Source organism: Salvelinus alpinus, chromosome 8, assembly GCF_045679555.1.
Source record: "Salvelinus alpinus chromosome 8, SLU_Salpinus.1, whole genome shotgun sequence".
In the NCBI taxonomy this organism is placed as follows: Eukaryota; Metazoa; Chordata; class Actinopteri; order Salmoniformes; family Salmonidae; genus Salvelinus; species Salvelinus alpinus.
Window position 1 is genome coordinate 37,468,786 of NC_092093.1, and position 24,002 is coordinate 37,492,787.

Sequence of the window (24,002 nt, forward strand, 5' to 3'; positions counted from 1 at the left end):
TCAGAGCTGGGACCGAGAGGATGAAAAAACAGCTTTCTCAAGGCCATCAGACTCTTAAATAGCCATCACTAGCCGGCTACCAACCGGTTACTCAACCCTGCACCTTAGAGGCTGCTGCCCTATGTACATATTCATGGAATCACTGGTCACTTTAATAATGGAACACTAGTCACTTTAATGATGTTTACATAGTTTTACTAATTTCATATGTATATACTGTATGCTATTCTACTGTATTTTAGTCAATGCCACTCCGACATTGCTCGTCCTAATATTTATATGTTTCTTAATTCCATTTTTTAAAAACTTTTATATTTGTTTGTATTTTTGTGAATTGTTAGATACACTGTTGGAGCTAGGAACACAAGCATTTCGCCACACTCGCAATAACATCAGCTAAATATGTCTGTGACAAATAAAATTTGATTTGAAATGGCATCATTTTCCCCAAAAGTAGTGCACTATTTAGGAAGTAAGGCCATTTAGGATACAGCCCTAGAGACCTGGGCCATTCTCACTCCCCAGTATTGATCCCCTCCAGTGGAGTAGAGGTGTGGAGGACTATTACAGCTCCACTTTCCAGGGCCCACCTGGAACCATTTCAATGTAATGATTAGAATGAGATTATACATCTGGCCCTGGCCCCAACACTGTTCTAAAAGCACTCCGTTTAGCTAGACGGGTTGTTCGCATTTGTAAATTGTGTGAAAGAGAAGGTCTATAGCCTACATCCCAACCAAGGCTGAAGGCCTTGGGGTAATCATGTGCGCCAGGCCCTGAAATTAACTTTTTGGTCCACCAGCCACTGTGGCAGGTTTAGTAGATTTATTAAAAAGAATAGACCAGACACTCAGATTACGTATCAGTCAAAATCCACCCCAAACAAATGGATGACCGTGCTTTGTAATGTTTCTAAAACAAGAACGGTATTAGTAAGAAGTAATGTGGATTATTGCTCAATTTCATTTAATTTTGTGACCCGAGTCAAAAGCTGCCCCTCTAAAGGCGGGGGGTTACCGTGGTAACGTGTGTGTGTGAGAGAGATTTTGGATCTGACTACTTACTAGTAGACAGTCATCACTAGTTACCACAGCCACAAAGTCAAGTAGCCTAGTAGTTAGAGCGTTGAACTAGTAAGGTTGCAAGATCGAATCCCCGAGCTGACGCGGTAAAATTCTGTCGTTTTGCCCTATGAACAAGGCAGTTAACCCACTGTTCCTAGGCCGTCATTGAAAATAAGAATTTGTTCTTAACTGGATTGCCTAGTTAAATAAAGGTATAAAAAAAAATCAACCCAGTCTATTTCTAAAATGTATCATCTTAAAATGTTATTTTATACCTAACCTTATCCACACTGCTAACATTATGCTTAACCCTAACCTTAAGATCACATGATTTTTTACGATATAGACAATTTTGACTTTGGCTGTGCTCTCTAGTGGAAACCAAGTAGACGCCGTCTCTTCAGCTCCCGAGTGGCGCAGCGGTCTAAGGCACTGCATCTCAATGCTAGAAGCGTCATTACAGACACCCTGGTTCGAATCCAGGCTGTATCACAACCGGCCCTAATTGGGAGTCCCGTAGGGCCCCGCACAATTGGCCCAGCGTTGTCCGGATTTGGCCGGTGTAGGCCGTCATTGTAAATTACAATTTGTTCTTAACTAACATTGAAAAACAGCCAAGCTTGTGAACAAAGCAATGTAAATAGCCAAAAAACAAGAGGACGAAGTCTCACTTTGTAGACTGTTGAGTAAATTAGACAAACGTTTATACCTGTGTGCAGTGCTTCCAAAAATGAATCTATAAGCAGTTAACTCAGGCAGTGCTGCTGTGTGAGGTGGGATATATGATTATTTCTTTGTGCGATTAGCACCTATGGAACAAAATGGCAGAAACTTTGAAGATAGCTACTGCAGAATTTTTCTGCTAGAAATCACAACTCGCACATGTGCTCTTACTTGACTTTTGACTATTTTTATTTGCAAATGTGACTGTCATGGTCGCGCTGTGTAGCCCTGCAAATTGACCACCCGCTTACGTGGCTGGTGAAATAGATATTTTTTCCCCTCCGCATTTGGCGGGTGGCAGGCGTTTTTACTTTTATGCCCTGATGTCAGTATCAAGCAAATGTATTTATAAAGCCCTTTTTACATCAGCAGATGTCACAAAGTGCTATACAGAAACCCAGCCTAAAACCCCAAACAGCAAGAAATGCAGATGTAGGAACATGGTGGCTAGGAAAAACTCCCTAGAAAGGCAGGAACCTAGGATGAAACCTAGAGAGGAACCAGGCTCTTTAGTGATTTTTATCATGTACGTCTTGGTGGGGCAAACTCAACTTTTTTTTAATGCATGCCAGCAAAGCCACAACACAACACTAAACAATACACTAAACGTCTTTTAAAGCGTGTGTCTGTGTCTGACTGTTTGCCTGAATGTGTCTTATGGGAAACCAAAGAGGCTGTTGTCCAGACTCCTGAGACTTTGTCAGCAGAGTAGATGCAGGCATTGATTCTTCCAGAACAGAGTGTTTAGGAGCAGAGGACCCCAAGGCAGATGTGGCTCACCACTCCTCACTCACAGGGATGAGGAACTCATCCCTGCTCCAGCAGACCTGCACTGTCACACTTTTTTGTCTTTATAATAATTAGGTCCAACAGTTTTTATGGCCCTACTTTGCAGACCTGTACTGTCATTGTAGCTGGAAGATTAGATGCCTTTTATTCTGTCAGCATGCTGTTGGCCCTACTCGTAATCCTGTTACAGGTCAAGAGTGAAAGACCGAAACAAGTCACTTTTACACTTTTACACATGAGAGTGCATGCTCGTCTCTCATTGGCTGAGAGGTTCTTTAACAGGAGTTCTCTCTCAGGGCCTGCCTCATATTGTTTAAGGAATAGAGTGCCATTTGGGGGACAGCCATTGTACCCCACATCTCAGGGACCTGGATGCCTTCCAGAACTCTCTGAACAAGCTGGTATAGATGGCAAATTAATTAGGTGTAATGCATATCTGATTATGTTTTTTTCCCCACCTGCAGTTCTTCTTACTGCTGCTCACACTGCGGAAAATGTAGTGAATTTGGTAGTGGGGAACTACCTAGTGATCTGCCATCTACAGTTGAAGTCGGAAGTTTACATACACCTTAGCCAAATACATTTAAAATCAGTTTTCACAATTCCTGACATTTAGTTTTAGTAAGAATTCCCTGTCTTAGGTCAGTTAGGATCACGACTTTATTTTAAGAATGTGAACTGTCAGAATAATAGTAGAGAGAATTATTTATTTCAGCTTTTATTTCTTTCATAACATTCGCAGTGGGTCAGAAGTTTACAAACACTCAATTATTATTTGGGAGTATTGCCTTTTAAATTGTTTAACTTGGGTCAAATGTTTCGGGTAGGCTTCCACAAGCTTCCCACAATAAGTTGGGTGAATTTTGGCCCATTCCTCCTGACAGAGCTGGTGTAAGTGAGTCAGGTTTGTAGGCCTCCTTGCTCGCACACGCTTTTTCAGTTCTGCCCACAAATGTTCTATAGGATTGAGGTCAGTGCTTTGTGATGGCCACTCCAATACCTTGACTTTGTTGTCCTTAAGGCATTTTGACACAACTTTGGAAGTATGCTTGGGGTCATTGTCCATTTGGAAGACCCATTTGCGACCAAGCTTTAACTTCCTGACTGATGTCTTGATGTTGCTTCAATATATCCACATCAGTTTCCTGCCTCATGATGCCATCTATTTTGTGAAGTGCACCAGTCCCTCCTACAGCAAAGCACCCCCACAACATGATGCTGCCACTCCTGTGCTTCACGGTTGGGATGGTGTTCTTCAGCTTGCAAGCCTCCCCCTTTTTCCTACAAACATAACGATGGTTATTATGGCCAAACAGTTCTATTTTTGTTTCATCAGACCAGAGGACATTTCTCAAAAAAGTACGATCTTTGTACCCATGTGCAGTTGCAAACCGTAGTCTGGCTTTTTTATGGCGGTTTTTGAGCAGTGACTTCTTCGTTGCTGAGCGGCCTTTCAGGTTATGTTGATATAGGACTCGTTTTACTGTGGATATAGATACTTTTGTACATGTTTCCTCCAGCATCTTCACAAGGTCCTTTGCTGTTTTTCCGGGATTGATTTTGCACTTTTCGCACCAAAGTAAGTTCATCTCTAGGAGACAGAACGCATCTCCTTCCTAAGCGGTATGACGGCTGCGTGGTCCCATGGTATATATACTTGTTTGTAGAGATGAACGTGGTACCTTCAGGCATTTGGAAATGGCTCCCAAGGATGAACCAGACTTGTGGAGGTCTACAATTTTTCTTCTGAGGTCTTGGTTGATTTTCCCATGATGTCAAGCAAAGAGGCACTGAGTTTGAAGTTAGGCCTTGAAATACATCTACAGGCACACCTCCAATTGACTCAAATTGTGTCAATTAGCCTATCAGAAGCTTCTAAAGCCATGACATCATTTTCTGGAATTTCCCAAGCTGTTTAAAGGCACTGTCAACTTAGTGTATGTAAACTTCAGACTCACTGGAATTGTGATAGATTATTTCACTGTCTGTAAACAATCGTTGGAAAAATGACTTGTGTCGTGCACAAAGTAGATGTCCAAACTGACTTGCCAAAACTATAGTTTGTTAACAAGAAACTTGTGGAGTGGTTGAAAAACAAGTTTTAATGACTCCAAACTAAGTGTATGTAAACTTCCGACTTCAACTGTATCTCTGTCACCACCACCAGTCTCCTCTCCATCTGTCACTGCATTTTAAAATGTGTTCACATCGCCATCCAATAGGCCAGTTCCGCCTTTGTGTTAATTTAGTAGTTTGCATAATAAGCCGGGTGCCATTAGCACTGCATGATTGCACTAATGTCATAAAGTGGTGTAATGGGGGGCGAGCTAATTTGCTCACTGGTTTAGGATGCGTTGATTAGGATACTTAACCTTTTTAGGAATAAAACCGGAAATGATACAGAGTTGCTCATTTAAAGCATCTTGCTTCACTCTACTTGGCATTTGCCGATGGAGAGAGAGCGGCGGCCAGTCGGCCTCCTGGAAGCATGAAACTGGATTCGTCAACTCTGCCATGTAATCATTGCTGAGCAGATTTCTTGTGTGTTGATTGTAAGAGGAAATGTGTGTGCGTGTTTGATCACATCCCCTCAGCTCTCCTTAGGAACCTCCATACCCCTGGAATCAGATCAGGCATTTTGATGTTCTGTTGTTGACTTTCATGGGTTTCATTTTACGCATAACAGTTTTCCTGTTGACTGTAGATATTTTTTATTCAATTACCCAAACAGGTGCAGTTGGCTTGACCGCTTTTGTTTGCGCTTTGCTCTTTGTTCTTTGCCATGCCCTCAATAAAATGCAATCCAATCTATGATTGCTGAGGTTGTTGGTGCATGTAGCCATTTTTCTATTTCAAACCTCTAACTGAAGGAGATTGTGATGAGCTTTGTGTTCGCACCAGTGTGTTGCCCCATATCTTGACAATACCTCGAGATCAGGACTCGCCAAACTCCGTTCCTGGAGAGCCACCATCCTGTAGGTTTTCGCTTCAACCCTAGTCTAGCACACCTGATTCTAATAATTAGCTGGTTGATAAGCTGAACGAGGTTAGTTACAACTGGGGTTGGAGCGAAAACCCACAACTCTCCAGGAACAGGGTTGGAGGGCCATGCTCTAGACTCAACTAGAGCAGTTCTTTCCAACTCCAGTCTTCCAGTACCTCCAACATCTTTTTGTTGTGGTCCCGGACAAGCACACCTGATTCTACTTGTCAATTAATCACTAAGCCCTTGACAATTTAAATCAGGTGTTTTTGTCTGGGGCTGCAACAAAAATGTGTGCTGTTGGGGGGTACGTGAGGACTGGAGTTAGGAAACACTGAACTAGAGCACTCAGACTTTATCCCCCTCCACTGCCTCTGTATCTTTCACCCAGATACCCCCACCTTAGTGTCTGTGGACTCTTCCATCCTCTGTGTGTCTATGCGATGGGTGATACCATGGGTATCATAGGGGTTGTCCCATCCTTAACATACTGTACGTCCATCCCAAGTCCCCTTTGTCATCACAAACTTCTAATTGGTCTCCACCACCACCACTGTTACCAAACAGATATCCTGTCGGAGACGGTGAGTAAGTGATTCACTGTCCACCTGCGTCCACCCTTTTAAAAGTAGGTTTGTCTGAGTGTAAAAGCTGATGTTCGCAGGTATGTAATTCAAGGAACGCTTTGTATCCTCCACTTCATCCCTCCATCTGGTTGGTGTGATGGAGGGATCAGACAGTAATCAGACAGAGGTGTGACAGACTGCTAGCTACATAACAGTTGGTCTCCCTCTTCACCACCACATTCCACATCTCTCTCGCCAGTCTCCTCTACCATCACCCATGTAAATATGTAGACTGGAGCAAGAGAGCCTGGGTCCTATCATATTTGCTTAGCAGCTTCTTAAAAAACTCAGATACACTGCAATGTCCTGTCTTTCACGCCTCTCTTTCTTGAGGATATTCTAATTAAACAAAGTTCAAAGCAGTAGGATTATCTGGTGTGGCACTGTGGGGATTTGAATGAGGACCGGTGTGTGTGTGTGTCCTATTGTGGCATTGAAAAAGTACTGTTCAAGAATCTGCAAGACCAAAGAGAAGGAGCGAGATAAGGACACCACTCCCCCTGAATGGCTTGATCAGTGGTGTATGTCCTTGCCTCTAGTCCTGTACTGTAGATGCAGTCAAAGAGCTTTCTCAAAGTTTCTCAGAATAAGAACATTAATATGCATCCACAGTATCTTGATAAAATGGTGAAGGACTGTGTTTGTACTGCAAGCTTATGTGGTCTTCCTGAGGCCAAGGATAGTGCAGTGTATTTCTTAATGCAAACTAAGTCTCGTATCTCACCTGCAAATGCCCGAGGAACTAATTCAGGATTAGTGCTAAAACTTCCTCTATCAGTGAAACAACTCGCCTCTCCACTGCCTGTGAATGTAGCAGCACATTGTGCTATTTGAAGATAGAGCCATGTCTAACTGGAGGCTGGCACATTTGCATTGAAGCAGAGCTCCTTTAGGACATAACATCACAATATATCAGAGTCTGACTTTTTTTGTCATTCAGTTTTGTCAATAGAGGAGAGAATTGGTTTGAAAGTGTCTACGTGCACTAGAATATAATGCGGCTGTTTTTGTAAGTAGGGGTTGAGGTAAGTTTGGAGTTTGATTCTGTGTTGTTCCCCAGATACTCTATTAAAGGTGTAATGTTGCAGAAATCGCTCCCTCATTTCCTGGTTGCAAAAATTCGAATAGTTTGCTTAATTTCAGTTCGTGACAAAACAAGCAGTCGTTGTGTAGAGAATTATTGTACCATCTAAACTGCTGTGAAATATATTTTCCATAACCAAAAATATAGTATTTTCAGCTGTTTGAAGCTGGTGTAGTAAACCGAAAGTAAAAGACGCAAAAAACTAAACATAACTGGAAGCATAGAAATATGCACATAGAACAGATCTACTACCGCTTCTTAGACTTGCTTTCAATGAGAATGACAGATCTATAACACATTTTTATGTGAATTTGCTGGGGTCACCCAAAAAGTTTAATATTGCAGCTTTAAATATTTAACCAATAGCTACCTGGACTATCTGCATTGACCCTTTTTGCACTAACATTTTTGACTTATCACATACTCTTTGTGAATTTGGTCGGGTTGAATATTGCAGCTTTAACCCAACAAAGTTTTGATTTTAACTGTAAGAAATGCAGTTGAATCTGCAGCTCTGAGTAATCTGGATGCAGCTGTTTGTCTGCTATAAAATGGCTGTCTGGTTTGGTTTTTAATCCATGTAAAAAGCCAATTCCAGTCGGAGTGAAACTTTACCATCAATTTACAGCATTCAATATGTGTACTGCCTCTGCTTTGTTTGTTGAATGTTTGCTACTTACTAGTAAATAGTTGTTAACTTAAAGATGTTAAGTAAACTTGTTAAAGTTTCTTTGCTCTATTTTCCACAGGTATATGATGCTGATAAATGGGAAGAATGAGGTGCACATGATCGACAGAGACAACTCGGTGTTCCACATAGCCAACCTAGAATTCCCCTTTCGGAAAGACCTCCGCGTTCACTTAGCCAACACACTACTTGACGGGGTAAGTCCTTCACTCGGTCTGTGTGTGTCCTTTCTTTTCTCTCTCCCCCCCCCCCCCCCCCAGGTAATGGGGCGGCAAGTAGCCTAGTGGTTAGAGCATTGGCCAAGTAACCAAAAGGTTGCTAGATCGAATCCCCGAGCGGACGAGGTAAAAATCTGTCGTTCTTCCCCTGAACAAGGCAGTTAACCCACTGTTCCTAGGCCATCATTGTACATAAGAATTTGTTCTTAACTGACTTGCCTAGTTAAATAAAATAAAAAGTCTCAGAATGGTGATTCGTACTGTCTTTATTCTTTCCGCCCTTTGTCCCCTGCCTGACCCCGTACCCCTACTCATATCGCCCTGCTGCTCCACCTACACATGACTGACAGCAAAAAGTAGCTGTTGTCAGCCTCCTTCCACACCAGGAGAACCCTGTGGCTCCTATCAACACCTAGGCCTAGAGGAGAACAGCGAGAGCAGTGAGCCTTTCACCCAGTCCGCCACCACATCCAGTTTTACAAGACAGGAGGGGAATCACTGTTCGTAAATCATACCAGAAATACCATAGATTCATCCGCCTTTATCCTGCTCTGTATTGCACTGTACAGCGTAGATACCTTCCCCCCCAGGAGGCTGTTTGTTAGTGGCTGTCATGTCTTCACCGTGTAATAACAGGCCAATCCGGGCTACTGGTGTTTTTGTACTAGAGAAGGTGTTCATTCCAAATATAGTGATATTCCCTGTTGGCCCTGGTCAAAGGTAGTGCACTATACAGGGAATAGGGTGCAGTTTGGGACTTAGCCAGGTCCCAGCACTCCCCAAGCAGCAGGTGCACAAGACACCAGTCATTACCACCCTCCCTAATCGAAACCGGGGAGAGAAGAGGCTGGTTGCCATTATGCGTCATGTCGGTGTACAATGCCTGGTCTTCTGTACAGGAGCCCAATTATGTGGGGGGGGGCTTGTTAGAGAGGTGAGTTTGCTTAGGCATCACTTTTCTCTAAGACGGACGTGTCTTTCATGCTCTGAGCAATATTATTCTCAAGCATTTTCGGTAATTCAGTGACTGATTGAGATGGTGGGTTGTCTCTTTGTTTGGGCCTTTTGTGCAGGGAACACATTAGCAGGCTTTTGAAGCAGCTCCAATCTGCAGATGTGACAGTCTGTCTAGCCTGTCAAGGCTTCTTGGTGTCCTTTTTGTTATTGTGTTGTTTTTGATGACAGGTGCTAACAGAGTCCATGTCCATAAAGAACCTGTGGCTGAACGATGACTCAGCTATGCTCAGTTTCATCCATAGATTCTTCATAGAATCTTACTACTTACATAATCTGCCTCTACCACAAGGCTTCTCTTGTGTGTTTGGAATTCATGTCAGTGTTTTCAGTGAACTCTACCCAGAGACCTAAAATTTATTTTCATGTTTGCAGATATATTGCCTGTGGAGCTGTTGCTGCAGACATTCAATCACAAGCTTTTCTGTGGTAGTGGCTCTGCTGCTAGTCACTATCTTATTCGTACACCCCCACACACAATACATAACAGTTACTGCCTCAGTGTGCTGGACTGCTGCATGTACAGAGGTCAACTCACAGAGATACAACTATATTCATCCCCCAGAGCAATTCACTCAAGTGTTTGTTGTCTTTTATTTGTCTGCGTTTGTACATTCACATTGGAGTAAATATTTTGAGTAAGATCCCTTCAAAGGACATAAACTGGAGTGAAATTGTACCATATTAGCTGTAAAGCAGTAGTTCCCTTGATGTTCCTACAGGTAATGTGTCAGAATGGTGATGCGTACTGTATGATGCTTAGCCTACGATATGATACCCATTGGGATACTATTCATATATTCCGCTCTCTCACCGTTTCTCTCACGCGCACTCTCTCGCACAAGAACGAACGCGCGCTCGATCTCGTTCGCTCGATCTCGTTCGCTCGATCTCGTTCGCTCGATCTCGTTCGCTCGATCTCGTTCGCTCTCTCTCGTTCGCTCTCTCTCGTTCGCTCTCTCTCGTTCGCTCTCTCTCGTTCGCTCGTTCTCGCTCTCTCTCGCTCGTTCTCGTGCTCTCTCGCTTGTAATCGTTCTCTCTCATTCTCTCTTGCTTCTCACCAGCTCTGAAGTACCTGATTCTCAACTCCACAATGATGAATGTGTAAATATATTGCTCTCTCTCGCGCTTTCTCTCTCGTATACACACTACCTTTCAAAAGTTTGGGGTCACTTAGAAATGTCCTTGTTTTTGAAAGAAAAGCATATTTTTTTCCATTAAAATAACATCAAATTGATCCGAAATACAGTGTAGACATTGTTAATGCTGTAAATGACTACTGTAGCTGGAAACGGCAGATTTTTATTTTTTAAATGGAATATCTACATAGGTGTACATTATCAGCAACCATCACTCCTGTGTTCCAATGGCATGTTGTGTTAGCTAATCCAAGTTTATCAATTTTAAAAGGCTCACAAGTCCTCAACTGGCAGCCACCTCGTTGCATAACGTGGCTGTGAAACCCAGTCATGTGTCAGTTGGGCTTTTCACCAGCTCTGAAGTACTTGATTCTCAACTCCACAATGTTGAATGATGAATGTGTAAATCTATTTCTGCTGCCGTTCCCCATTCCTCTCCCTGGTACTCATCTCTGATGTGTGCCGCAGTCTGCCGTACGTACATCACAGGAGACACAGCCAGCCCCTTTTTTAAGAGCGCTCAGTTTAACCCCCCCCCATCGTTGGACGGGCACTTTCCAGCATGCTCAGCTCCTCTCACTCCCTGTCTGATTGGACCACAAATTTTGAATTATTTATCTTAGAATGTGTCTCCCGTATACTGTTTTAGCATTATGCCCCCATCTCTCTTTCTCGGCCTCTGTCTCTCAGTGTCTTTCTCTCTCTCGGTTTCTGTCTGTCCTCATCACCCCCCTGTCTCTTGTTTCCACAGGAGATGATTATCGACAAGGTAAACGGCCAGCCCGTCCCGCGCTACCTGATCTATGACATCATCAAATTCAACGTGAGTAGTGCCATGCCCGTTCAGCAGAGATCTTGTTGCCCATGAATCTCCCCTACATCCCTGAAGAGGTGCCAGACATATCAGGTTGCAGTCAGTACGCCCAGGGTCAGTCAGTCCCCCATAACCACCAGCAGCCACTCTGCCCCCTGTTTTGACCTCGCTCTGGTCCCCTCTCTAGTCCACAGTGTCAGTGCCTGGTGATCCTGGTTAAGGACAGAATATAAATAGATCATCAGACCAGGGCTGGGCATGCGAGAGAAGCCCTGAGATAAAAACTGTCTAGAGTATTTCACTATCAACATTGTCAGTCCTGCCACTGTTCATGATGGCAGACAGCAGCCTGTCTGTATGTCAGACTGATTAGTTCTGCCTGAGAGGAGAGAGCAGGAGAGGAGAGCAGCTCAGACTGCCTTCCCCCCCAGACCTCGGCTCGCTGGTCAGCCAGCAGAGCTCAGTAAACCCTGATCATGAAGATCCTGGACACTGTCTGAGACCATCACAAGTGCTACGGTCTGAGGACTGAGCAGCCATTCTGAAATTGCTAAACAAGTTTGCAAAACTATTTTGTATATATCTCCATCACAGCAGTTTGAGTAGCCTCTTTGACCGCAAGCCTGTTTTATATTTCGGCGGGCCTGTGACTTTCTGAATGCTTAACTGCATCCGCAAACTACATATTTGTTTTTCTATCTCGCAAGTTCCGTTGTATGCACCAACTTCTGAATACACCCAGCTAAGGATCATTGAGCTTGAAACTATTAGCGGTAAATTATTATCAATTTACCGCTAATTAGTTGCGGGGGGGCGATAATTGCCACAGATCAATTTTCGGAGAATATTTGGTATAGAAGTGTAAGACTTCCTCCTAAATGGCATCCTGTACCCTACAAAGTGCACTACATTTGACCAGTGTCCTATGGGTAGTGCAATATATAGGGTAATATTCAGAACGCACCTTGATTATGTATTCTCTGGCTTCATCCTCAGAACTCATTTTCACTGAGCTGTGAGATTGCTGCTGTTTTTTTCTCATGAGAAATGTTCTGTATGCTATTTTAAGAGCCTGAGTAAAACAAGGTGGTGGCAGATAGTGTTCCTACAACAGAAGGTTGGTGGCACATTAATTGGGCAGGATGGGCTTGTGGTAATGGCTGGAGCGAAATAGTTGGAATGGTATCAAATACATCAATCGCATGGTTTCCATGTGTTGGATGCCATTACAATTGCTCCGTTCCAACCATTATTGTGAGCCGTCCTTCACTCAGCAGCCTCCACTGGTTCCTACTGATGTCTAATGAACTTATAGCTAGTGCTGATGCCTAGGGCTGGGCAACATGGCATATATTACACACATACACACTACCGTTCAAACGTTTGGGGTCACTTAGAAATGTCCTTGTTTTTGCAAGAAAAGCAACAACAAAAAATCCCCCATTAAAAAAAAAAAGAAAGAAAAAAAAAAAGTAATGATCAGAAATAGTGTAGACATTGTTAATGTTGTAAATGACTATTGTAGCTGGAAACGGCAGATTTTTTATGGAATATCTCCATTTATCAGCAACCATCACTCCTGTGTTCCAATGGCACGTTGTGTTAGCTAATCCAAGTTTATCATTTTAAAAGGCTCACAAGTCCTCAACTGGCAGCTTCATTAAATAGTACATGTTAAACACCAGTCTCAACGACAACAGTGAAGAGGCGACTCTGGGATGCTGGTCTTCTAGGCAGAGTTCCTCTGTCCAGTGTCTGTGTTCTTTTGCCCATCTTAATCTTTTCTTTTTATTGGCCAGTCTGAGATGTGGCTTTTTCTTTGCAACTCTGCCTAGAAGGCCAGCATCCCGGAGTCACCTCTTCACTGTTGATTTTGAGATTGGTGTTTTGCGGGTACTATTTAATGAAGCTGCCAGTTGAGGACTCGTGAGGCGTCTGTTTCTCCTCTTTCTATTCTGGTTAGAGCCAGTTTGCGCTGTTCTGTGAAGGGAGTAGTATACTGCATTGTACAAGATCTTCAGTTTCTTGACAATTTCTCGCATGGAATAGCCTTCATTTCTCAGAACAAGAATAGACTGAGTTTCAAAAGAAAGTTCTTTGTTTCTGGACATTTTGAGCCTGTAATCGAAACCACAAATGCTGATGCGCCAGATACTCAACTAGTCTAAAGAAGGCCAGTTTTATTGCCGCTTTAATCAGGACAACAGTTTTCAGATGTAATTGCAAAAGGATTTTCTAATGATCAATTAGCCTTTTTAAAAATGATAAACTTGGATTAGCTAACACAACGTGCCATTGGAACACAGGAGTGTTAGTTGCTGATAATGGGCCTCTGTACGCCTATGTACATATTCCATAGAAAATCAGCCTGTTCCAACTACAATACTCATTAACATTGTCTACACTATTTCTGATCAATATGACCCCAAATTTTGGAACGGTTGTTTGTGTGTGTCACAATATTTTTTTGACAGGATGACAGTATTTTATGTTTTTGAGTAATACAAATTCTAAATTTGCTTTGAGTTGTGTATGACCCTAGGGTGGCAACACATTCTAAGTGTTTTCAGTGGGGCTTTCTCCATTTTGATTGTTTTATACTGTTCAGTCACAATTCATCCAAAAGTTGATCTCATTTGATATAATTTCCATGTAGGACTGCACGATATGGGCAAAAAGTCTAGGCCTTATTTTTAACCAAATATTTCAATTTGACTTGCGATTTAGATCAAAACACTAGGGTTAACTGTTGGAATCGTTGAAATATATTTTTTTTTTTAGTTTGAACTATATTTTATAGTTTGAATGTAAAAGTGGGCCCTTTTGAATACAGTGTTTGACATGGCAACGAATAAAAATGCCATGGAGGTGTTCATAGAATTAGGAATTAGAATACTAATAGGATCACTATGGCGGTGTTATTGTGACAGGGTAGGAACCAAAGTGTTGGTCAGTGTTTCCCAGGGGAATGGGACCCTATAATCTTTGGCTAACATATTCATGCTTCGCCTATTCCTCTGTGATTTTAGAACGTACTGTTGCACAAACAGCATGCTAATTTAGGCCTACACCAGCACTAGTATCAGGCTGTATTAGCTGTATGTTTGCTCTAACTCAGTACATTTATTATAGCCAGCCTACTTGCGATTAGCATTAGCAGCTAACATAATTTATTTTAGCCACAACTTGCTATGAAAAGACACTAGCTCTTTGCAGACATGTCTATACACAAACTAATTGTGTAATTATAGAACGCTTGTGGATTTATATTAAGAAGCAAAGTGGAAAGTAATATTGTTGTTGTCAACATATTGTTGCATCTGCTGCATTGACCATGCAGACTGAAGCGGGAACCGTCTGCAAATTATCTTGTGGTCGAGCAACACCAACTGCACTCCTTGAATGACGGGGTGGGTTTGGTGAGTGAGTGAGAGGGAGGGAGGGAGACAACTGAACTATCGGAGTAAACTATAAAAACAAAGTGGTGTATCACATTTAACAAACCAAACATTGAAATACTGTTTTATTGAAAGGTAAAGTAAAAACCAGAAATGGACCGCGCATCAATACCGGTACAGTTGAAGTTGGAAGTTTACATACACCTTAGCCAAATACATTTAAACTCAGATTTTCACAATTCCTGACATTTAATCCTAGTAAAAATTCCCTGTCTTAGGTCAGTTAGGATCACAACTTTTTATTTTAGGAATGTGAAATGGCAGAATAATAGTAGAGTGATTTATTTCAGCTTTAATTTCTTTCACCACATTCCCAGTGGGTCAGAAGTTTACATACACTCAATTAGTATTTGGTAGCATTGCCTTTAAATTGTTTAACTTGGGTCAAACGTTTCAGGTAGCCAGCCTTCCACAAGCTTCCCACAATAAGTTGTGGGAATTTTGGCCCATTCCTCCTGACAGAGCTGGTGTAACTGAGTCAGGTTTGTAGGCTTTCTCAGTTCTGCCCACAAATTCTCTATAGGATTGAGGTCAGGGCTTTGTGATGGCCACTCCAATACCTTGCCTTTGTTGTTCTTCAGCCATTTTGCCACAACTTTGGAAGTATGCTTGGGGTCAATGTCCATTTGGAAGACCCATTTGCGACCAAGCTTTAACTTCCTGACTGATGTCTTGAGATGTTGCTTCAATATATCCACATAATTTTCCTCCCTCATGATGCCATCTATTTTGTGAAGTGCACCAGTCCCTCCTGCAGCAAAGCACCCCCACAACATGATGCTGCCACCCCCGTGCTTCATGGTTGGGATGGTGTTCTTCGGCTTGCAAGCCTCCCCCTTTTTTCCTCCAAACATAACGATGGTCATTATGGCCATACAGTTAGAACAATTCTCCAAAAAGTACGATCTTTGTCCCCATGTGCTGTTGCAAACCATGGTCTGGCTTTATTATGGAGGTTTTGGAGCAGTGGCTTCTTCCTTGCCGAGCGGCCTTTCAGGTTATGTCGATATAGGACTTGTTTTACTGTGGATATAGATACTTTTGTTCCTGTTTCCTCTAGCATCTTCACAAGGTCCTTTGCTGTTGTTCTGGGATTGATTTTGCACTTTTCACACCAAAGTAAGTTCATCTCTAGGAGACAGAACGCATCTCCTTCCTGTGCGGAATGACGGCTGCGTGGTCCCATTGTGTTTATACTTGCATACTATTGCTTGTACATATTAACGTGGTACCTTCAGGCATTTGGAATCCCTCCCAAGGATGAACCAGACTTGTGGAGGCCTACAATTTCTTTTTCTGAGGTCTTGGCTGATTTATTTTGATTTTCCCATGATGTCAAGCAAAGAGGCACTGAGTGTGAAGGTAGGTCTTGAAATACATCCACAGGCACACCTCCAATTGACTCAAATTGTGTCAATTAGCCTATCAGAAGCTTCTAAAGCCATGACATCATTTTCTGGAATTTTCCAACCTGTTTAAAGGCACAGTCAACTTAGTGTATGTAATCTTCTGACCCACTGGATTTGTGATACAGTGAAATAATCTGTCTGTAAACAATTGTTGGAAAAATTACTTGTCATGCACGAAGTAGATGTCCGAACCGTCTATCTTCATGCTAGGCCTTTACCAGGCGAGCTTAGAGATGAACGATCCAGCAAGAATCAGGCAGTGGAGGTTAGCAGCGCTGCGTGGGTCCCCGAGCCGTCACTAAGTGCTGCAGTATTGATCCCCAGTACCCAGCCCATTATTGGCCTCCTCCATTATCCTAGTCAAGCCGCCCAGACCTGGCACCAGGCTCCACATTGAGAGGACCACCTAGTGGCCTGCCTGCCTGCTGCCCTGCGGGGGGCGTTACAATCAATCACTAGTCGCTACTCACTTGTCTGCTTTGCTGCCAGAGTCATTGCTCCTTGTTGGTAAGCTCTTTATTGTAAAAGAGAATGTGTTCTCAATGTCTTATCTAACCTGATTTAAATAAAGGGGAAAATATAAGTAAAAAGACAAGCGATTCTATTCATTCTATTTCTATGGATGTTTCCCTTTGACCTTATGTGGTGGCTATAGATCGAGGTTACACAGATTTGGTTGAAGGTTTTGTGCAGTAGGGTTGAGTCGATTTGTTTACATTTACAATTTGTATTTCTATGGATTGATTTATAGCTCGTGCTTCATTACTCCATTACGGTTCATAACGTCAATAGTCATTCTACACAATACCACAATGCTGATCCATTGTGTATGACTGGTTGCCTCTTGAAAAATGTAATTTCTTGACCCTAACCACCACCCCGGAGTCAAGGAAAGAATGTTTCTATTTTATGTTGTTGCCTGGGGTTTTTAAATAGATTTTTTTTTTAAGTTTTCCTGGAAAGGTCCTGTCTGTCAACCCCAGAGTTAAACCCTGCCACTCACTGTCAGCCACCAACTGGGGAGGAATCCAAGAGCTGTGTCATGATAAAGATGAAATGTCACAGTAGATTCATCTCCATATTTAATATTTTTCATTTCCTGACAGCTCATCACTGTTTATGCTTAATTGATTTTTTAATGGAAGACATTAAATTGAAGTTAAACAGCCAATGGCCAAGTGACTTATGCAGTTAACATTATGCACAGATGTACCCCTATTGAGGTCAGGTGTGCCATTAGGTGTGATAGATTTTTTTTTGATGTTCTCATTGTGAACGCTCAGAGTGATACCGTTGATATTAGCCCGGTAGTCCTTATTACTGTGTCGTGCCTGCTGAGGTAACTGTTCTGCATGCGTGTTAAGCCTTGCGTACCTCCTGTTACCCAGAGGCTTCTGTGCGTGTGTCTGGGTCTGTCTGTTCGTGCGTTTGTGTGCTCCCCTGCAGTCACCTTGGAGCGTTAGAGCCTTACTTCCAGACTGGCTCTGCTCTGCTGCACACCAGCCTAGGGCCACACTGCTATGGTGTAAGTTTTGACCATGGGGATTTCCAATGCAGGGAGTGTGGTCTTTGTTGTGATGTCATTGATCACTGCAGTCTCCCCATAGTTTGTGAATACTACAAGACACTGGTCTGAGTGGACTGTGCGATTGTGGAGGCAGTGGGGATGGCACAGTCCATCAGTCTAAGACATTTGCTACTGAAATTGTATATTGTTATATTATATAAGAACAATGGTGCAACAAAAATTAAAATATAATTTTTTATAAGAAAGGCGCTTTCTCCCACGTTGGATAGCGGTCACTGTCCGCAGTTCTGAAACATATCAGTGCACTGTTGAATTGGCACCTTTTCCTAGACCATGTTGCTTTGTACATAATAGCAAAGTTAACCAGCATCTTGGTGTTGAGAACAATGCGACGGAGGCAGCAGCGCAGTTAGGAGACGAGGAAACAGCCGTTGCCTTAATTGTCTAAGAAAAGTGAGGAGAGAGGAAACCCCAACTTAATTAGGTCTAATCTAGTGATGCACCGATATTACATTTTTGGCAGATACCGATATCTGATATTTTCCTTGCCAAAAGAAAAACTCGATAACCGATATTTACAATTTTAGCGGCCTTCTAAGCATTCTAGAACAGTTAAATAGTTAACTCACACACATGGACGCAGCGGTCTAAGGCACTGCATCTGAGTGTAAGAGGCGTCACTACAGTCCCTGGTTCGAATCCAGGCTGTATCACATCCGGCCATGATTGGGAGTCCCATAGTGCGGCGCACAATTGGCCCAGCATCGTCCGGGCCGTCATTGTAAATAAGAATTTGTTCTTAACTGACTTGCCTAGTTAAATAAAGGTGACCCACACACCACACTGACCAAAAAGTTATTTTGTTGGCATTTACGTATGTCCCCATTACCAGTAAAACATAATCAAAACCGATTTCTTTCACTTACTTGCTGTGCTATTTTGTTGTTCATTTGTTCAGTCGTTTCATTCTCAACCAGGATTTCTATGGAACGCCGTTTGGGTCTTTGCCTGTCAAAAAAGATACACGTCAAATAACACTTTGACGTGTCAAATAACACGACATAATCTGTTTCAGTAGCTATAGTTAGCTAGCTAACTATATAGCTAGGTGTCGTCTAAAATAACCCTAATTTATAAGACAGTTCTTATTTGATTAATGGTGGGCGGACCCATCTATGTGAGGCTAGCCACAATAAGGATTAGCCACAATAGTGGACTTTGCGGTTAGCCTTGTTGTTGTTAGACCAGCCTCTGGTATTTATAATGTATTTAGTTTTGTTTACCCTGTTCCAAATTGTCAGAAATTATATTTATAATAATAATAACCCTCCTTTTTCCTTGATCTCCTTATTGTTATTATTATTCTGATAATATGTAATACGCGACCATTGAATAATTACCGTAAACAATAGGCCTAAAACGTTCTATTTCAGAAATTGCATTCACGAATGAATGCGACTGTTTTTGGTCTTTGCTGTAATAAAGGCTTTACAAAAAAACTTTACAACACTCTCTGGTACGCTTATAATTTATTTAGTGTTGTTCACATTGTTCCAAACGGTCAGAAAAATTGTATTGTAATTTTACAACACCTGTTTGGCACACATAATATGCTCACATCGCTTGCTCCTGACCTTTTTCTTGATCTCCAGAATTTTTCACTATGACAGATCAAATTTATTCCACACATCTGATGTCCCCTTTTACCTCCAGCGCTACCAGTAAACATTCCCCCATCTCAAGGTTATTTGTCACGTCCTCTGCATCCATTTTGCTGTCACGTGTTACGGTGTTCAGAGTTTGTTATAACCAATTTACTGATGTGATTATGATGTGCCAAAGGTCAGGCCCTATTGGTCACATGCATACACGTGTCACCTAAAGAGAGCAAGAGTTGAGGGAATAGGGAATGTTTTTCCTAAACGAGAGATTTTGGTAACAACTTTTTAGTCAGAAATGGCTGTAGTTGTGTTGCAGCTTCAGCAACAGACAGCGCAATACACACTGATGTTCTGTGGTGGTCGCTGCAGCAGGGAGGACAGAGCGACAATGGGTTCTAGTCACACAGTCACTCGCTGTTATATATTTACACAAAGCAGCAAGTCTGAGCCACCAGCACAATCAAATCAATTGCGGTCAGACTCCCTCTTGTCATCTGTGGGTTAATTATTTCATCAAACAGTTTGCTTAAAGCATCAGACAAGCTCAGTGCATATAGTTGAAATTTGATTAAAACACATAGGATGTGTCTATATATGGAAATATATGTTTTAAAATTTCACCCAATCAATTGGTCGAAAGAACAGATGACTCTGTCAACCAAGATTTATTTTTGTCGGGACAGCCCTAGTGAATACACAGCTGTAACTGTCTCTACTCCCCAGCGTCTCATTGGAAATCTAAAATGCTTTTACGACGTAGTTGCCTTTCTCTGACTGTTTTATAGTGCTTCAGAGCCCACAACAACTGTAAAACACTGGTGAGGTCCCATTGGGAACCTAATCATTACGCTGCTAGCAACAACAGGTCACGACTCACACCATTTTAATGCGTTTCATCCCAGATTAGCCAAGAGAGTAGCAAAGTTCAGACCGAGTCTGTTGTTGTTGTTGCCGCTTCTCTGAATTTTCACAAATGACCGTATTTCCGCTCTTCACTTTTTTGTTTTGAAGACATCTTAATTTGTGGTGGTGCACTTCCCTGGTGCATGTTATAGAGTTACACATGTTTACTCCATGTGTAACTCTGTTGTTGTATGTGTCGAACTGCTTTGCTTTATCTTGGCCAGGTCGCAATTGTAAATGAGTACGTGTTCTCAACTTGCCTACCTGGTTAAATAAAGGTGAAATAAATAAATAAATAAAAATAGATTTTATGTCGGTGTATGTATAGATTCCTTCCAAGTCCCTCGGTTGAATTGCTCGCTAAGAGCTTGTCTATAATGCACTTGATTGTGGCTTGTCTGATATAACTTTTTTTCTCAACAGGCTTTCCCTTTTCCACACACAAAGCATATGTCCTTCATTGTATCCAGTCCTATCTAATGAATTCAGTGTACTGAGGCTATATGATACATTCTTTTGTGGGATTAATTAATTAATTTGTTTTTATTTATTAATTAATTAATTTGTTTTTTATGGGACAGGTCCCAAGACTCTTGTTATAATTAAAAAATATATATAATCTCTTTATTTTCCAATTCAAAAAGACAGATATGAACATTTACTGTAGTGTTGAATAGAATCACACATTTGGAGGCCCAAACAAAACTTAACTCATATATACACTGCTCAAAAAAATAAAGGGAACACTTAAACAACACAATGTAACTCCAAGTCAATCACACTTCTGTGAAATCAAACTGTCCACTTAGGAAGCAACACTGATTGACAATACATTTCACATGCTGTTGTGCAAATGGAATAGACAAAAGGTGGAAATTATAGGCAATTAGCAAGACACCCCCAATAAAGGAGTGATTCTGCAGGTGGTGACCACAGACCACTTCTCAGTTCCTATGCTTCCTGGCTGATGTTTTGGTCACTTTTGAATGCTGGCGGTGCTCTCACTCTAGTGGTAGCATGAGATGGAGTCTACAACCCACACAAGTGGCTCAGGTAGTGCAGCTCATCGAGGAGGGCACATCAATGCGAACTGTCGCAAGAAGGTTTGCTGTGTCTGTCAGCGTAGTGTCCAGAGCATGGAGGCGCTACCAGGAGACAGGTCAGTACATCAGGAGACGTGGAGGAGGCCGTAGGAGGGCAACAACCCAGCAGCAGGACCGCTACCTCCGCCTTTGAGCAGGAGGAGCACTGCCAGAGCCCTGCAAAATGACCTTCAGCAGGCCACAAATGTGCATGTGTCAGCATATGGTCTCACAAGGGCTCTGAGGATCTCATCTCGGTACCTAATGGCAGTCAGGCTACCTCTGGCGAGCACATGGAGGGCTGTGCGGCCTCACAAAGAAATGCCACCCCACACCATGACTGACCCACCGCCAAACCGGTCATGCTGGAGGATGTTGCAGGCAGCAGAACGTTCTCCACGGCGTCTCCAGACTCTGTCACGTCTGTCACATGTGCTCATGTGCTCAGTGTGAACCTGCTTTCATCTGTGAAGAGCACAGGGCGCCAGTGGCAAATTTGCCAATCTTGGTGTTCTCTGGCAAATGCCAGAGCCCTTATACCACCCCCTTATACCACCCTCATGGAGTCTGTTTCTGACCGTTTGAGCAGACACATGCACATTTGTGGCCTGCTGGAGGTCATTTTGCAGGGCTCTGGCAGTGCTCCTCCTGCTCAAAGGCGGAGGTAGTGGTCCTGCTGCTGGGTTGTTGCCCTCCTACGGCCTCCTCCACGTCTCCTGATGTACTGGCCTGTCTCCTGGTAGCGCCTCCATGCTCTGGACACTACGCTGACAGACACAGCAAACCTTCTTGCCACAGTTCGCATTGATGTGCCATCCTCGATGAGCTGCACTACCTGAGCCACTTGTGTGGGTTGTAGACTCCGTCTCATGCTACCACTAGAGTGAGAGCACCGCCAGCATTCAAAAGTGACCAAAACATCAGCCAGGAAGCATAGGAACTGAGAAGTGGTCTGTGGTCACCACCTGCAGAATCACTCCTTTATTGGGGGTGTCTTGCTAATTGCCTATAATTTCCACCTTTTGTCTATTCCATTTGCACAACAGCATGTGAAATTTATTGTCAATCAGTGTTGCTTCCTAAGTGGACAGTTTGATTTCACAGAAGTGTGATTGACTTGGAGTTACATTGTGTTGTTTAAGTGTTCCCTTTATTTTTTTGAGCAGTATATATATACAGTGGGGAGAACAAGTATTTGATACACTGCCGATTTTGCAGGTTTTCCTACTTACAAAGCATGTAGAGGTCTGTCATTTTTATCATAGGTACACTTCAACTGTGAGAGACGGAATCTAAAACAAAAATCCAGAAAATCACATTGTATGATTTTTAAGTAATTAATTAGCATTTTATTGCATGACATAAGTATTTGATCACCTACCAACCAGTAAGAATTCCGGCTCTCACAGACCTGTTAGTTTTTCTTTAAGAAGCCCTCCTGTTCTCCACTCATTACCTGTATTATCTGCACCTGTTTGAACTCGTTACCTGTATAAAAGACACCTGTCCACACACTCAATCAAACAGACTCCAACCTCTCCACAATGGCCAAGACCAGAGAGCTGTGTAAGGACATCAGGGATAAATTGTAGACCTGTACAAGGCTGGGATGGGCTACAGGACAATAGCCAAGCAGCTTGGTGAGAAGGCAACAACTGTTGGCACAATTATTAGAAAATGGAAGAAGTTCAAGATGACGGTCAATCACCCTCGGTCTGGGGCTCCATGCAAGATCTCACCTCGTGGGGCATCAATGATCATGAGGAATGTGAGGGATCAGCCCAGAACTACACGGCAGGACCTGGTCAATGACCTGAAGAGAGCTGGGACCACAGTCTCAAAGAAAACCATTAGTAACACACTACGCCGTCATGGATTAAAATCCTGCAGCGCACGCAAGGTCCCCCTGCTCAAGCCAGCGCATGTCCAGGCCCGTCTGAAGTTTGCCAATGACCATCTGGATGATCCAGAGGAGGAATGGGAGAAGGTCATGTGGTCTGATGAGACAAAAATAGAGCTTTTTGCTCTAAACTCCACTCGCCGTGTTTGGAGGAATAGAAGGATGAGTACAACCCCAAGAACACCATCCCAACCGTGAAGCATGGAGGTGGAAACATCATTCTTTGGGGATGCTTTTCTGCAAAGGGGACAGGACGACTGCACCGTATTGAGGGGAGGATGGATGGGGCCATGTATCGCGAGATCTTGACCAACAACCTCCTTCCCTCAGTAAGAGCATTGAAGATGGGTCGTGGCTGGGTCTTCCAGCATGACAACGACCCGAAACACACAGCCAGGGCAACTAAGGAGTGGCTCCGTAAGAAGCATCTCAAGGTCCTGGAGTGGCCTAGCCAGTCTCCAGACCTGAACCCAATAGAAAATCTTTGGAGGGAGATGAAAGTCCGTATTGCAGAGCGACAGCCCCGAAACCTGAAGGATCTGGAGAAGGTCTGTATGGAGGAGTGGGCCAAAATCCCTGCTGCAGTGTGTGCAAACCTGGTCAAGAACTACAGGAAACGTATGATCTCTGTAATTGCAAACTAAGGTTTCTGTACCAAATATTCAGTTCTGCTTTTCTGATGTATCAAATACTTATGTCATGCAATAAAATGCAAATTAATTACTTAAAAATCATACAATGTGATTTTCTGGATTTTTGTTTTAGATTCCTTCTCTCACAGTTGAAGTGTACCTATGATAAAAATTACAGACCTCTACATGCTTTGTAAGTAGGAAAACCTGCAAAATTGTCAGTGTATCAAATACTTGTTCTCCCCACTGTATATATATATATATATATATACAGTACCAGTCAAAAG

The 24,002-nt window shown here is 42.7% G+C and overlaps 1 protein-coding gene across 1 annotated transcript in view; it reads left to right on the top strand.

Moving 5' to 3' along the window:
* The window catches only part of rngtt (RNA guanylyltransferase and 5'-phosphatase), a 151,648-nt gene that overhangs the window by 25,552 nt on the left and 102,094 nt on the right, over positions 1-24,002 (top strand). The window contains exons 10-11 of the mRNA XM_071412234.1: positions 8,019-8,154; positions 11,080-11,151. Of these exons, the coding sequence (XP_071268335.1) occupies positions 8,019-8,154; positions 11,080-11,151 (208 nt within the window). The remainder of the gene's footprint in view (positions 1-8,018; positions 8,155-11,079; positions 11,152-24,002) is intronic.